The sequence below is a fragment of the Oncorhynchus tshawytscha genome, linkage group LG17 (assembly GCF_018296145.1).
Source record: "Oncorhynchus tshawytscha isolate Ot180627B linkage group LG17, Otsh_v2.0, whole genome shotgun sequence".
In the NCBI taxonomy this organism is placed as follows: Eukaryota; Metazoa; Chordata; class Actinopteri; order Salmoniformes; family Salmonidae; genus Oncorhynchus; species Oncorhynchus tshawytscha.
In genome coordinates, this window is record NC_056445.1 from 5,141,144 (window position 1) to 5,156,843 (window position 15,700).

General features: G+C 40.4%; 1 protein-coding gene across 1 annotated transcript in view; it reads right to left on the reverse strand.

The window, feature by feature from the left end:
* Positions 1 to 1,608: 1,608 nt before the first annotated feature.
* klf5l (Kruppel-like factor 5 like) overlaps positions 1,609 to 15,700 on the reverse strand; it is a 27,318-nt gene continuing 13,226 nt past the window's right edge. The window contains exon 4 of the mRNA XM_024376789.2: positions 1,609 to 4,080. Within this exon, the coding sequence (XP_024232557.1) occupies positions 3,902 to 4,080 (179 nt within the window). The 3' untranslated portion in view covers positions 1,609 to 3,901. The remainder of the gene's footprint in view (positions 4,081 to 15,700) is intronic.

The window sequence follows — 15,700 nt, forward strand, 5'->3', positions numbered from 1 at the left end:
TCATGTGCCTTTTACTGAGGAATGGCTTCCGTCTGGCCACTCTACCACAAAGGCCTGATTGGTGGAGTACTGCAGAGATGGTTTGTCCTTCTGGAAGGCTCTCCCATCTCCACAGAGGAACTCTGGAGCTCTGTCAGAGTGCCCATCAGGATATTGGTCACCTCCCTTAACAAGGCCCTTCTCTCCAATTGTTCAGTTTTAGGAAGCGTTTTGGTGGTTCCAAACTTCTTCCATTTAAGAATGATGGAGCCACTGTGTTCTTGGGGACCTTCAATGCTGCAGCCATTTTTTGGTACCCTTCCACAGATCTGTGCTTCGACACAATCCTGTCTCTGAGCTCTCTGATTCCATCGAACTCATGGCTTGGTTTTTGCTCTGACTTGCACTATCAACTGTGAGACCTTATATAGACAGGTGTGTGCCTTTCCAAATCATGTCCAATCAATTGAATTTACCACAAGTGGATTCCAATCAAGTTGTAGAAGCATCTCAAGGATGATCAATGGAAACAGGATGCACCTGAGCTAAATTTTGAGTCTCATAGCAAAAGGTCTGAATACTTATGTAAATAAAGCATTTTTGTTTTAAATTGGTAATAAATTTGCAAAAATGGTTTACGCTTTGTCATTATGGGGTATTGTGTGTAGATTGATGAGGAACATTTTTATTTAATTCATTTTAGAATAAGGCTGTAACTTAACAAAATGGGGGAAAAGGGAAGGGGTCTGAATACTTTCCGAATCCACTGTACTACCATTCATTTTTTAAACTGGATCCAGGGACTTTAAGATGAGTATTGTGGGCATCCCAGAGCAAAACTGAGAATACCATAGTGTTCATTAGAGTCTCAGCTTTCCACAGAGGGGTCATAATAGTAGGCCAAACAGTATGGACGCTACAGACCAATCTTCGGGATGTCTCATGATCTGACAAACACTGCTCTAACTCTGCCACCTTTCACCGCAGATGCAGAAGGGCGATATCGGTGGATGTGGTGGATTGAGACACGGCCCACGCAAAAAATCTCTAGCTTAAACAGACTTTGATGGGGATTTCTTATTAAGTTAATTAGATTTCCGCGGGGGCATGGAAATTGTAGGCCAAGGTTCAAATCTCACCTTTTAAATTATGCTCTTTATGTGACCATTAGTTGAAAAACTATTTTTCTAACAAGTGATCGAAGACAAACCTGCCCTTTGGTCATACTCGGCAGTGCACAGGCACATCACTCAGAATGCTATAGGAAGACATTTTGTTCAAAGCAATGTATTAGGGTTTTAAGGATGCCGATGCTTCTCTATCATGTGGACTAGATAACTGTGTATCTGTATGTTGTATTTCTACAAACACTGCTTTCTTTCTAATGTAGCCTATAGCTGTAATACTCTGAATTAAGATGTTTTTCATGAAAGTGGAAGTCCAAATAACTACTTACCCTATTTCTGATGTCAGGTTTGGATGCTGTCAGTCATTCCATGTGAATGTTACTGAGAGTCACTCCGCCTATCTCATCGCAGATAGCTCTAAGATAACGAACAGAAAGTCCTACCTGGCGTAAAACATTTACGAAAGGCCCACCTCAAAACATCAACAGGAAAACATACTGTCTCTAGTTGTAATCTCTTTATTCACTTTCAGGATTTTGCACAAACAAAAAAACGAATGAAATACACAAAAAAAGTCGTACAGAGCTGATTCTGTTGCATACCATACACGCAATAGGTGTCAAAATGAATAACCAGCCATTAAACACCAACCTAGAATCCCCTTTTGTTCATAGCAAAAAGATCCTATACTAGAGAAAACATATTCACAACTTAAGTCTTCTATTCAAAAATGACAGTATATACAGTGATTCATCATAGCTCCCTCTCATTGAAGGAAGTTAACGCAGAGAACTTGTTCCTAGAGTGAAGGAAGTGCTTTAGTCATTCAGTGAGCTAAAAACAAAACAGTCTCTCTGTCAGAAAGACGGAAATGTATAATTTAGTGGCCTCATAAGTGTTGAATACTCCTAGATGGTTTCCCGGACCCAGATTAAGCCTACTTCGAGTGCTCAACTAAAAAAAACTTGCTTCGTGAACAACCTCCATTCAAAGTGCTTTTTTTTAGTCTAGGGCTAGGCTTAAGGTTGCTTCAAGCGTCACTCTGTCGATCGACATGCGTGCATGTGCAAGGACTGAGTCTGTTCTTTTGGGGCAGCGCGCACTTTTGTCCACATTGTCGTTGCGTTCCACCCAGAGAGGAAGTCCGCCTTGTTGAATGTACATCCACTAGGGGGGGGGGCAGGAATTCGTCCCTCCATGTTCAACAATAGGTACAGAAACTCAGTACTTAGTGGGAAGGCTAGAGAAAGGTAGCTGACAGTACTGGCTGGAAGAATGCTTAATGGTCTAAACATTGATAAGGTCATAAGAGAGGAGAGACAGACTCCATTCAGAAAGGCAGAATGACAGACACAGAGTATAAAACCAACTGGGCATTTGCCCAAACTGATATGATTTAAACCATTTACTACAGTTATTACATGGGTGTATGGGCAACTTAGGGTAAACAGTTGCCAGCCTTACAACTATCAAAGGCCAAAGGTCAGCCAATCATATCTGACAGGTGAAAACAACTGACAGCAGAAAGGGAAAGTTCCCTGGACACCAATGGAGATTCTCCATTCATTTCATTTTTTTTAGTCCAGAATTAGGCTTAAACCCTAAATGTATGTCCACTGCTTTGACCGATATGTATGAATGTACTGTATGTGCCCTCGTGTTTAAAAAAAAAACATGTAAAAAAGTGTCCATCCAGCATCATTATGTTAATGAATCATTACTGTGACTGACTAATAGTGTAATAAAGGTGACCATGGAGGGGTTGGGCATTGTCTCATATCCTGCTGCCAATATCTTTCAACATGATAACCTGTATGAAGCATGTTCTCTAATCGTTTGGCACACACACTAGTTCAACTCTTATCAGGCTACAATACATAATAAAAAAAAACTGATTTGTAAATATCAAAATCTGCATGGGGACGATTCTAATTTCAAGGTAATGTGGTTAACTATTGTCTTTTGAGCTGTAGTAAATTCAACTCAGTAATTATTATACATAAATAGTGAGGTCGCAGGACAAGACTAATTAACATTAAAACATAATAACCAAAATAAGAAGTTATAATACATGCATGAACTGTTAGACAAACTCTTAAAGATGACACTGCAAATAGATGCAGGGTAATGTTGTTGCGAGCCCCTATCAAAGAGGTTTGTCTCCGTGGTTACAGAAAGAATAATAAACATGGCTAAACGCTCCAGGCTCTCAGGAACCCGAATAGAAACGAGTTGTTATGAATGTAAGACGATGTCCAACGGCGTTTTCCAGAGGATTCTGTTGATTTGTCACGAAGATATATGTTACCATATAAGGAAGCTCATGTGACTTGAAAGTATTGTCCAACATGGTCATGATTGGAATGAAATCTCAACTGCAGATGTGTAAAAAAAAAAAAATTATAGTCAAGTATAAATGTCAATAAATTCTTTGCTTTTTCAGAAACACACACAACGACACACTATACGCAACTATATATACAGACAGACAGGCATACATCCATTATTACGTGGGTTCAATTGGAGGCTGGCGTCCATGGGCCGCTATCTCTTTGAAAGTCCGTACCTCCCGATAGTAGTGACGTCAGGAGCAGACATTTTGATCATTGTATCGTTGTAGATGGTGTCAAATATTTCATGATAAGGAGTTTTGAGTTTTGAATAGGAGGATAGGTCCGTCAGTCAGGCAGTCCATCCGCAGCCCTTATGCGGTGCAATGCATTTTGGGGGCTTCAGGATGATGTCCCTCAGTTCGGGTGATGCTTCAGGTGGCCGTAGCGTGTGTGTGTGTGTGTTTAGTTTTGGTGGCGCTTCATGTGTAGGGCCAGGTGATCTGAACGGGAGAAACAACGACTGCAGGCCACACACTTGAAGGGCTTGGCTCCCGTGTGTTTACGGTAATGTCGCGTCAGCTCGTCAGAGCGGGCGAAACGCCAGTCACAGCCCTCCCAGCTGCAACGGTATGGTTTCTCTCCTGAAACACAGAGAGAGAGGGAGAGAGAATACATAAATACACGGTCTGTCCTGTGACTATGGGTATGTCAAAACTGTTGAAGCCTGTGTGGCTGTTAAGACAGTGTGACACTTTGTAATGTGACAGAGAGAGAGTGCAGAATATTCTATACAGTTGTTTTTAGAGAGAGAGAGAATATCCTGTACAGTTGTTTTGAGAGAGAGAGAGAGAGAGAGAATATCCTGTACAGTTGTTTTGAGAGAGAGAGAATATCCTGTACAGTTGTTTTGAGAGAGAGAGAGAGAGAGAGAGAGAGAGAGAGAGAGAATATCCTGTACAGTTGTTTTGAGAGAGAGAGAGAGAGAGAGAGAATATCCTGTACAGTTGTTTTGAGAGAGAGAGAATATCCTGTACAGTTGTTTTGAGAGAGAGAGAGAGAGAGCAGAATATCCTGTACAATTGTTTTGAGAGAGAGAGACAGCAGAAAAGAACAAGACACTATTAACAGTCATGGGGGTAAACACCTACCAGGAAGCAACAACCTTTCCCTCCCCACAGACCCCCACAGAAACAACTATGACAAAGTGAAAAACAAAAACGGAGTACAGCTGGTGAAGCTCTGTGGAACACTGGGTCTGTACATAGTCAATGGTAGGCTGAGAGGGGACTCTTTTGGTAGGTACACCTACAGCTCATCCCTTGGCAGCAGCACTGTAGACGACTTCCTCAGCGACCTAAACCCAGAGTCTCTCAGAGCCTTCACAGTCAGCCCACTAACACCTCTCTCAGACCACAGTAAAATCACAGTGTATCTGAGAAGAGCAGAACCCAACCATGAAGCATCACGGCCCAATAAATTACATGGTACAAAACAGGCCTATAGATGGAGTGCAAACAGTACAGACATCTACCAAAAAGCAATTAGTAGACAAAAAATACAATCTCTCCTGGACAACTTTTTAGCCTTAACATTCTCCTCCAGCAATGAAGGTGTAAATCTGGCTTTAGTTTATATTTGACAAATTAGCCTCCTTGGTTAATTTAAAGAAGCATAAGAGCAAACCAGAAATAACAGATAATGAAAAATGGTTTGATAATGATTGCAAAAATCTAAGAAAGTCATTGAGAAATATATCTAATCAAAAACACAGAGAACCAGACAACAAAAATATACGCCTTCAATATGGGGAAACACTGAAGCAATACAAGCACACCCTAAGAACAAAAAAGGAACAGCACATTAGAAATCAGCTGGATGGAACTGAGGAATCCATAGAATCAAACCACTTCTGGGAGAATTGGAATAAATTAAACAAACCTCATCATGAGGAATTGGCTATCCAAAATGGGGATATGTGGAGAAATCACTTTGCAAACCTCTACAGCAATATAACAAAGAGCCCAGAACAAAAAGATATACAAGAAAAATTACAAATCCTTGAATCAGCAGTCAAAGACTATCAGAATCCTGTGTATACCCCAATTACAGAAGAAAAATTATTGGAAAAACTATGCACTCTCCAACCCAAAAAGGCCTGTGGTGCTGATGGTATTTTAAATGAAATTATAAAATATACAGACCACAAATTCAAATTGGCTATACTCAAACTCTTCAACATTTTCCCCGATATTTGGAACCAGGGATTGATCACGCCAATCTGTAAAAATGGAGACAAATTTGACCAAAATAATTGCAGAGGATTTTGCGTAAACAGCAACTTGGGGAAAATTCTCTGCAGTATTATAAATAGCAGACTACATAATTTCCTTGACGAACACAACGTCCTGAGCAGGAGCCAGATTGTATTTCTAAAAAATGATCGTACAATAGACCACATTTACACCCTCCACACTCTAATTGATAAACAATTAAACCAAAACAAAGGCAAAATCTACTCGTGTTTTGTAGATTTCAAGAAAGCATTTGATTCAATTTGGCACAAAGGTCTTTTTTATACACTAATAGAAAGTGGTATTGGAGGGAAAACATATGATTTTATTGAATCAATGTACACTAAAAACAAATGTGCATTTAAAATTGGCAACAAGCAAACAGACTTCTTCTCTCAGGGACGGGGAGTGAAACAGGGTTGCCCAATAAGTCCAACACTATTTAACATCTACATTAATGAATTAACAACAAGCAAACAGACTTCTTCTCTCAGGGATGGGGAGTGAAACAGGGCTGCCCAATAAGTCCAACACTATTTAACATCTACATTCATTAATTGGCAAAAACATTAGAAGAATCGGCAGCACCTGGTATCACCCTACACAACACTGAAATCAAGTGTCTGCTGTACGCAGATGACCTGGTGCTGCTGTCTCCCACTAAAGAGGGCTTACAGCAGCATCTAGATCATCTTCACAGATTCTGTCAAACCTGGGCTCTGACCTAAAAAAAATATATATATAATGATATTCCAAAAAAGGTCCGGAAATAATGATGACAAATATAAATTCTATTTGGACACAGTTCTATTAGAACACACCAAAAACTACACATATCTAGGATTAAATATCAGCAACACAGGTAGCTTTCACATGGCTGTGAATGAGCTGAGAGACAAAGCAAGAAGAGCATTCTATGCCATTAAAAGGAACATCAAAATCGAAATTCCAATTAGAATCTGGCTCAAACTTTTTCAATAAGTTATAGAACCAATTGCTCTATATGGCAGTGAAGTATGGGGTCCAATCTCTAATAATGAATTTACCAAATGGGACAAACAGACTGTATTGCAAGTGCAAAGAAAAACTCCAAATAACGCATGTAGAGCAGAATTGGGCCAATACCCCCTCCTCATTCAAATAGAAAAAAGAGCCATCAAATTTTACAACCACCTAAAAACAAGTGACCCCAAAACATTCCATCACACAGCTCTACAATGCCAAGAGATGAAAAAAGAGAAGAGTCCCCTCAGCCAGCTGGTTCTGAGGCTCAGTTCACCAACCCAAACCAACCCCATAGAGCCTCAGGACAGCACTCAGAAAATCTGGCCCAACCAAATCATCACAAAACAAAAATAAAAATATATCACCTATTGGAAAGACACCACAAAATATCTAAGTAAACTTCAATGCTATTTGCCTCTAAACAGACAGTACATGGTGGCAGACTATCTGACCACTGACTGATAGAAAACTGAGGAAAACATTGACTAGGTACAGACTCAGTGAGCACAGTCTGGCTATAGAGACCGGTCGTCACCAGTCGTCACAGACACACCTGGCTGTGCTCACTCTGCTCCAGGGGGAGAGGTAGAGACAGAGCTGCATTTCCTATTACACTGTGACAAATACTCAGACCTAAGAGAATATTTCTTTCCCAAAATTATAATTCAATACAAAGAATTTGAAACTATAAAAAATCTAATATTTATTGGGTGAAGAGCCAAAATGTGCAGTTTTGGCAGCCAAATATGTGTCCTCCTGCCACAACCCGAGGGACAGCCAGTGAAAAGTGCAAAGTAATGTCGATAATATTTCCCATCTTGTTTTGTTTTGTCTTTCATTCCATATCATGTGTCTTATCAGTCATGTCTACTACTATTGCTTTAATGTATTGTTGTTCTCATTAATATTGTTGTTGTTGTAGTTGTTGTTAATGGTAATCCCATGTCCACTACTGTCAAGCCCTGGCCTTAGTTATCTTTGTTTTCTTTATTATTTTGGTTAGGTCAGGGTGTGACATGGGGGATTTATGTGCTTTGTCTGGTCTAGGGGTTTTGTATGTTTATGGGGTGTTTTCTAGTCTAGGTGTTTATGTAAGTCTATGGTTGCCTAGATTGGTTCTCAATTAGAGGCAGGTGTTTATCGTTGACTCTGATTGGGAACCATATTTAGGCAGCCATATTCTGTGGGTACTTTGTGGGTGATTGTTTCCTGTTTCTGTGCCATATGGGCCTGTTTCGTTGCCAGTTCACTTTTTATTTTATATTTGTGTTCATGTTCAGTTTTCCCTATTAAAACATGGACACCTACCACGCTGCATATTGGTCCGATCCTTGTTTCACCTCTTCAGAGGAAGAGGAGGAAATCTGCCGTGACAACACCTACTATTATTATTGCTGTTGGTCCCACCATTTATTTATATATAAATCTATATTTTTATTTTTTGATATGTATACTTTGACAATGTAAGTAATAATGAACTTGCCATGTCAATAAAGTCAAATTGAATATATATATATATATATATATATATATATATATATATACAGTGCCTTGCGAAAGTATTCGGCCCCCTTGAACTTTGCAACCTTTTGCCACATTTCAGGCTTCAAACATAAAGATATAAAACTGTATTTTTTTGTGAAGAATCAACAACAAGTGGGACACAATCATGAAGTGGAACGACATTTATTGGATATTTCAAACTTTTTTTAACAAATCAAAAACTGAAAAATTGGGCGTGCAAAATTATTCCAGCCCCTTTACTTTCAGTGCAGCAAACTCTCTCCAGAAGTTCAGTGAGGATCTCTGAATGATCCAATGTTGACCTAAATGACTAATGATGATAAATACAATCCACCTGTGTGTAATCAAGTCTCCGTATAAATGCACCTGCACTGTGATAGTCTCAGAGGTCCGTTAAAAGCGCAGAGAGCATCATGAAGAACAAGGAACACACCAGGCAGGTCCGAGATACTGTTGTGAAAAGTTTAAAGCCGAGATTTGGATACAAAAAGATTTCCCAAGCTTTAAACATCCCAAGGAGCACTGTGCAAGCGATAATATTGAAATGGAAGGAGTATCAGACCACTGCAAATCTGCAAGACCTGGCCGTCCCTCTAAACTTTCAGCTCATACAAGGAGAAGAATGATCAGAGATGCAGCCAAGAGGCCCATGATCACTCTGGATGAACTGCAGAGATCTACAGCTGAGGTGGGAGACTCTGTCCATAGGACAACAATCAGTCGTATATTGCACAAATCTGGCCTTTATGGAGCGTGGCAAGAAAAAGCCATTTCTTAAAGAAATCCATAAAAGTGTCGTTTAAAGTTTGCCACAAGCCACCTGGGAGACACACCAAACATGTGGAAGAAGGTGCTCTGGTCAGATGAAACCAAAATTGAACTTTTTGGCAACAATGCAAAACGTTATGTTTGTAAAAGCAACACAGCTCATCACCCTGAACACTCCATCCCCACTGTCAAACATGGTGGTGGCAGCATCATGGTTTGGGCCTGCTTTTCTTCAGCAGGGACAGGGAAGATGGTTAAAATTGATGGGAAGATGGATGGAGCCAAATACAGGACCATTCTGGAAGAAAACCTGATGGAGTCTGCAAAGACCTGAGACTGGGACGGAGATTTGTCTTCCAACAAGACAATGATCCAAAACATAAAGCAAAATCTACAATGGAATGGTTCAAAAATAAACATATCCAGGTGTTAGAATGGCCAAGTCAAAGTCAGACCTGAATCCAATCGAGAATCTGTGGAAAGAACTGAAAACAGCTGTTTACAAATGCTCTCCATCCAACCTCACTGAGCTCGAGCTGTTTTGCAAGGAGGAATGGGAAAAATTTCAGTCTCTCGATGTGCAAAACTGATAGAGACATACCCCAAGCGACTTACAGCTGTAATCACAGCAAAAGGTGGCGCTACAAAGTATTAACTTAAGGGGGCTGAATAATTTTGAACGCCCAATTTTTCAGTTTTTGATTTGTTAAAAAAGTTTGAAATATCCAATAAATGTCATTCCACTTCATGATTGTGTCCCACTTATTGTTGATTCTTCACAAAAAAATACAGTTTTATATCTTTATGTTTGAAGCCTGAAATGTGGCAAAAGGTCGCAAAGTTCAAGGGGGCCGAATACTTTCCCAAGGCACTGTATATATAGAGAGAGAGTAGAATATCCTGTACAGTCATTTTGAGAAAGAGATGAGCGTTGTAGACTATTCTTCATTTCCCTATTTTCCTTTTATTTCACAACTGTGTTGGCAGTGATGTCTTCAACAGGGTGTGGTGAACACACTGTACACACACATCAGTGGGCATGTTAAAGCAGGTACATCTCCTACCAACATCTGGCTATTCACTCAGAGAGTATTATATGGGTTCAGTGTAAACTCATGTTGAATGGATACTAAATGTCAGCTTTGATAAGATTGTGATGTTGACACACAGGAAAATGTTTCCCCAAGGGGACAGAAAGAGAAAGAGCCTGAAAGGACACAAAACTGTAGCCCTAGAGTTATGAATATCTTTCTAAATAAGACTCCAAAGCAGTGCATGGATGGCTAGAGCAACGATCAACTTAATAAAAACACATTTTCTATTGACTATTTTAAGGGCCTTTTAAGTGACAAATAATGTAAGGATTTCATCCCCCCCTTGTGACGGGGAATAGAAGCTTGTTTTGTGCAACAGGGAGGGGCAATTGAATGCAAGCTTCACACCAAAAAAAATGAAGGTAAAATGTAAATTGTTAAAACATTTCTAGCCTGTCGATCTATGGGTAACAGGGTTGATGTTTTATGCTCGACCCGTTCAGTTTTCCACAACAAAACACCAGAAAATGACCCAAAAGAACCAGCTCAGCTGCTTTTACACTGTGATTTGACTATTAGATGTTCAATGTTTCTTTTGAAACAAATGTTTTAAAAGGTGCAGTTTCACCATATTAAAACAGTTCAGTTCACTTAACAGGGTGGACCTTAAAATCTTGGACCTTAAAAACATGCTCTTCTCCCGTGAGGTGAAAACATGCTCTTCTCCCGTGAGGTGAAAACATGCTCTTCTCCTGTGAGGTGAAAACATGCTCTTCTCCCGTGAGGTGAAAACATGCTCTTCTCCTGTGAGGTGAAAACATGCTCTTCTCCCGTGAGGTGAAAACATGCTCTTCTCCCGTGAGGTGAAAACATGCTCTTCTCCTGTGAGGTGAAAACATGCTCTTCTCCTGTGAGGTGAAAACATGCTCTTCTCCTGTGAGGTGAAAACATGCTCTTCTAATGTGAGGTGAAAACATGCTCTTCTCCTGTGAGGTGAAAACATGCTCTTCTCCCTAATGTGAGGTGAAAACATGCTCTTCTCCCTGTGAGGTGAAAACATGCTCTTCTCCTGTGAGGTGAAAACATGCTCTTCTAATGTGAGGTGAAAACATGCTCTTCTAATGTGAGGTGAAAACATGCTCTTCTCCTGTGAGGTGAAAACATGCTCTTCTAATGTGAGGTGAAAACATGCTCTTCTCCTGTGAGGTGAAAACATGCTCTTCTCCTGTGAGGTGAAAACATGCTCTTCTCCTGTGAGGTGAAAACATGCTCTTCTAATGTGAGGTGAAAACATGCTCTTCTCCTCACATGAGAAAAGGTGGTGTTAACATAACTTAAGCTCAACTTGCAAAAACAGCCATTTCAACTACACATTTCACATGTTTTTGTTGTTGTAAGGGAGGATGCCATGAGTACTGATTAGATAGAGAGTATTACTCATTAAAAACAGCTAATTGACAATCACTACTGAAGCAGGGGCCCAGAGGGTCATGGGGGCATTGGGTGAGAGGGGCCAGGGGTGGAGGGTAAGGTGTTTTGGGGAGTGTAATTGAGTTCACTCTAGCTCTGCTCTCATCTCTGGGTCAAAAGCATCGCCTCTCCATCCTTGCCATTATTATGTAAACAATATAATGAGATAGCCCTGCACATACAGGCCCACAGATCAAACATGTTGCCTGCTTCCCAAATCGCACACTATTCCCTATTTAGTGCAGTACTTTTAAAAAGGGCCCATAGAGCTCAAAAGTATTGCACTATATAGGGAATATGGTGCCATTTGAAATGCACTCGTTGTCTGATTTGATCTCTAAACAAGCTAACAGAGGGTCAAGTGCAATTGGTTGTTCTCCAAAACACAGGTTAGGGCTGTGATACTGTGAATGTTGCTGAGGCCTAGATAAGGGAGCTGTTTAACTGACAGCATCACAATAATACACTTCAGCTATTTGGTCAGGTGGCAGTTGTGCAACGGTTGAGTTTTTATCAGCCTAACATTGCCACATACACATGCACGTACGTAGAACACATACTCGCGCGCGCACACACACACAAGCACACTCTTCTCTCCTGAAGGGCGATTGTCTGTTTTATGATGGTGCCTACAGGGTTTTACTGAAAGACAGCAAACAGTCCCAACTCTCTGTGAAGCCCATAAACCATCCACAGGACATCCTTTGTGAGCTTCGCAGTTTTATAAACTGTTTCTGTTTGTTTAGAGGGCAGGGGGCCTCATCAGCAACATACAGTCATTCGTAAAGTATTCAGGCCCCTTGACTTTTCCCACATTTTGTTATGTTAGAGCCTTATTCTAACATGGATTCAATTGTTTATTTCCCCCTCATCAATCTACAGACAATATCCCATAACAACAAAGCAAAAACAGGTTTAATTAAAATGTATATAAAAAAAACTTCAGACCCTTTACTCAGTACTTTGCTGAAGCACCTTTGGAAGTATTTACAGCCTCAAGTTTTCTTGACGCTATAAGCTTGGCACACCTGTATTTGGGGAGTTTCTCCCATTCTTCTCTGCAGATCCTCTCAAGCTCTGTCAGGTTGGATGGCGAGCGTCGCTGCACAGGTATTTTCAGGTCTCTCCAGAGATGTTCGATTGGCCACCGGCCCAAACTGCCAGGACACCAACCCTCCAAGATCCCCCCCCCCACACACACACAAAAATCTAATAAAAAAAGACTCCTCTCCCTTCATTCCCCATCCCCAAAACCCACTATTCCCCAATGCACCAATAACCAACAAAATGATCAAAAGAGAAAAATGAAGGAGAACAAACAGAAGAAAAAAACAAAAAAAACAAAGGACATCAAGGAATCAATCAACTGTATACGTTTGACTGCATGTGAGGCACTATTTACATGTGTGTCCGTGTGTGTGTTTGAATAGGAGCGTATGTACAATGGGGCAAACAAGTATTTAGTCAGCCACCAATTGTGCAAGTTCTCCCACTTAAAAAGATGAGAGAGGCCTGTAATTTTCATCATAGGTACACTTCAACTATGACAGACAAAATGAGAAAAAAATATCACATTTTAGGATTTTTTATGAATTTATTTGCAAATTATGGTGGAAAATAAGTATTTGGTCACCTACAAACAAGCAAGATTTCTGGCTCTCACAGACCTGTAACTTCTTCTTTAAGAGGCTCCTCTGTCCTCCACTGTAACAGCGTTGCCCCTCATTGTCATTCAAACTTACTTTTTATTTGGTTTATTTTGATTTTATTTTTGACTTTTATCTTTGACCTTCTGGCCACTCTACCATAAAGGCCTGATTGGTGGAGTACTGCAGAGATGGTTGTCCTTCTGGAAGGTTCTTCCATCTCCACAGAGGAACTCTGGAGCTCTGTCAGAGTGATCATCGGGTTCTTGGTCACCTCCCAGACCAAGGCCCTTCTCCCCCCATTGCTCAGCTCTAGGAAAAGTCTTGGTGGTTCCAGACTTCTTCAACTGAAGAATGATGGAGGCCACTGTGTTCTTGGGGACCTTCGATGCTGCAGACATTTTTTGTACCCATCCCCAGATGTGTGCCTCGACACAATCCTGTCTCTGAGCTCTACGGACAATTCCTTCGACCTCATGGCTTTGTTTTTGCTCTGACATGCACTGCCACCTGTGGGACCTTATATAGACAGGTGTGTGCCTTTCCAAATCATGTCCAATCAATTGTTGTTGTTTTTTTAGACATTTGCAAAAATGTCATTATGGGGTATTGTGTGTAGATGGATGAGGAACATGTTTTATTTCCTCCATTTTAGAATAAGGCTGTAACGTAATACAATGTAGAGAAAGGAAAGGGGTCTGAATACTTCCCAATGCGCTGTAGTACTGTAGGCTACTCGGCTCAGACACACCAATACCATTTGCTTGCCAAGAGTACTTACAACCTCTGAACATGATTTGCAAACTGAGAGCGCACTGATTTTACATGTAGAATCGGGTGAAAAATGGGTCTTTCCATTTCATTTCAATCCATTTTTGACCTCACCCCTATTGATTTGAACATCACTTTTTATACATATTTGCCCATACTAAAAGTGGTCAGGAAGTAACTTTTTGGACTTGAATGCCAAAACGTTTAGGAGTTAGAGGTCCTCAAAGTTGACCCATTTTGTATTTCCATGTCTTCTTGACTGGAAAAGATAAACGGTTGAGTTTGGATACCATTTAAAAGCTTACAAACAGGGTTGTCAAACTATTTTATAATTATTATTTTTTTTAAATGCCCGAGTCGGGTTCGAATCAAGCCCACTGCCCTTTGACTCATGGAGGAACGTCTACTTTCGATGCATTCATTCCACGTGGTTGAAACAGAAACAGCTCAAAGGTTAACAGTTTTATTCCCAGTGCTTAAGGTTAGGGCTATGGTTTGGGGAAGGCTTACAACGAAACAATAAAAAAACCACGTGCCTGAGTATCATCAGTATTCATAGCATTCTTAGTGCTTGCTAGAGCATTGGGAACTTCCTGAGCTCAGTGGTCTAGGCAGCGCACTCCGCCTCTCATCCTCATGAGTGCTGGGAGATCTAGTGCCCAGCCTGAGCCTAAATTAGGCCCACAAGTTAATTACGTTTATTTAAATGTTTTCAAGACGTAAAAAAAGAATAGTCTAATAATTTACACATCAAAGAAAAGGGTCAGCTCAACAAGATAGTTTTTGTATAGGCTCAAATGCATAAACATCTTGGCAGCTTTACAAAATCAAATATTAACACAACACAATACAGGCTTACGATCCACACCAAAGACCAGAACTATATCGACAAATCACCCATAGCCCAACTATAAAACGTGGGTCAGCATCCACACTGGAGGAAGGTTTATCATTCTACAGTAGGCCTACATCTGTCAATCAACTGATGGCCCAAATCTGCTCATCAACTCCGCCACGGAAACACATTATTATGGGTTTTCACACCTTTCATTGTGTGACAATGGACATGCTAACGGGTAACCTACAGAATGTTCCCTATTGGAATAGAATAGAATCCAATAACAATATAATATAATATTGCAACCATCGATGGCACTAGATTATCATCAGCTCATCTCTCCTGAAACAGACAACGTGTGTATCTCAAATGGGCTGCAATCTGAGGCTGGTAACTCTAATGAATTTATCCTCTGCAGCAGAGGTAACGCTGGGTATTCCTTTCCTGTGGCGGTCCTCATGAGAGCCAGTTTCATCATAGCGCTTGATGGTTTTTGCGACTGTACTTGAAGAAACTTTCTTTCAATATTCCTGATTGGCTGACCTTCATGTCTTAAAATAATGATGGACTGTCATTTCTCTGTGCTTATTTGAGCTGTTCTTGGCATAATATGGACTTGGTCTTTTACCGAATAGGGCTATCTTCTGTACACCGCCCCTACCTTGTCACAACACAACTGATTGGCTAAAACCCATTAAGAAGGAAAGGAAGTCCACAAATTAACTTGAAACAAGGCACTCCTGTTAATTGAAATGCATTCCAGGTGACTACCTCACGAAGCTGGTTGAGAGAATGCCAAGAGTGTGCAAAGGGTGGCTACTTTGAAGAATCTCAAATATAAAATATATTTAGATTTGTTTAACTGTTTTTTGGTTACTACATGATTCCATATGTGTTCTTTTATAGTTTTGATG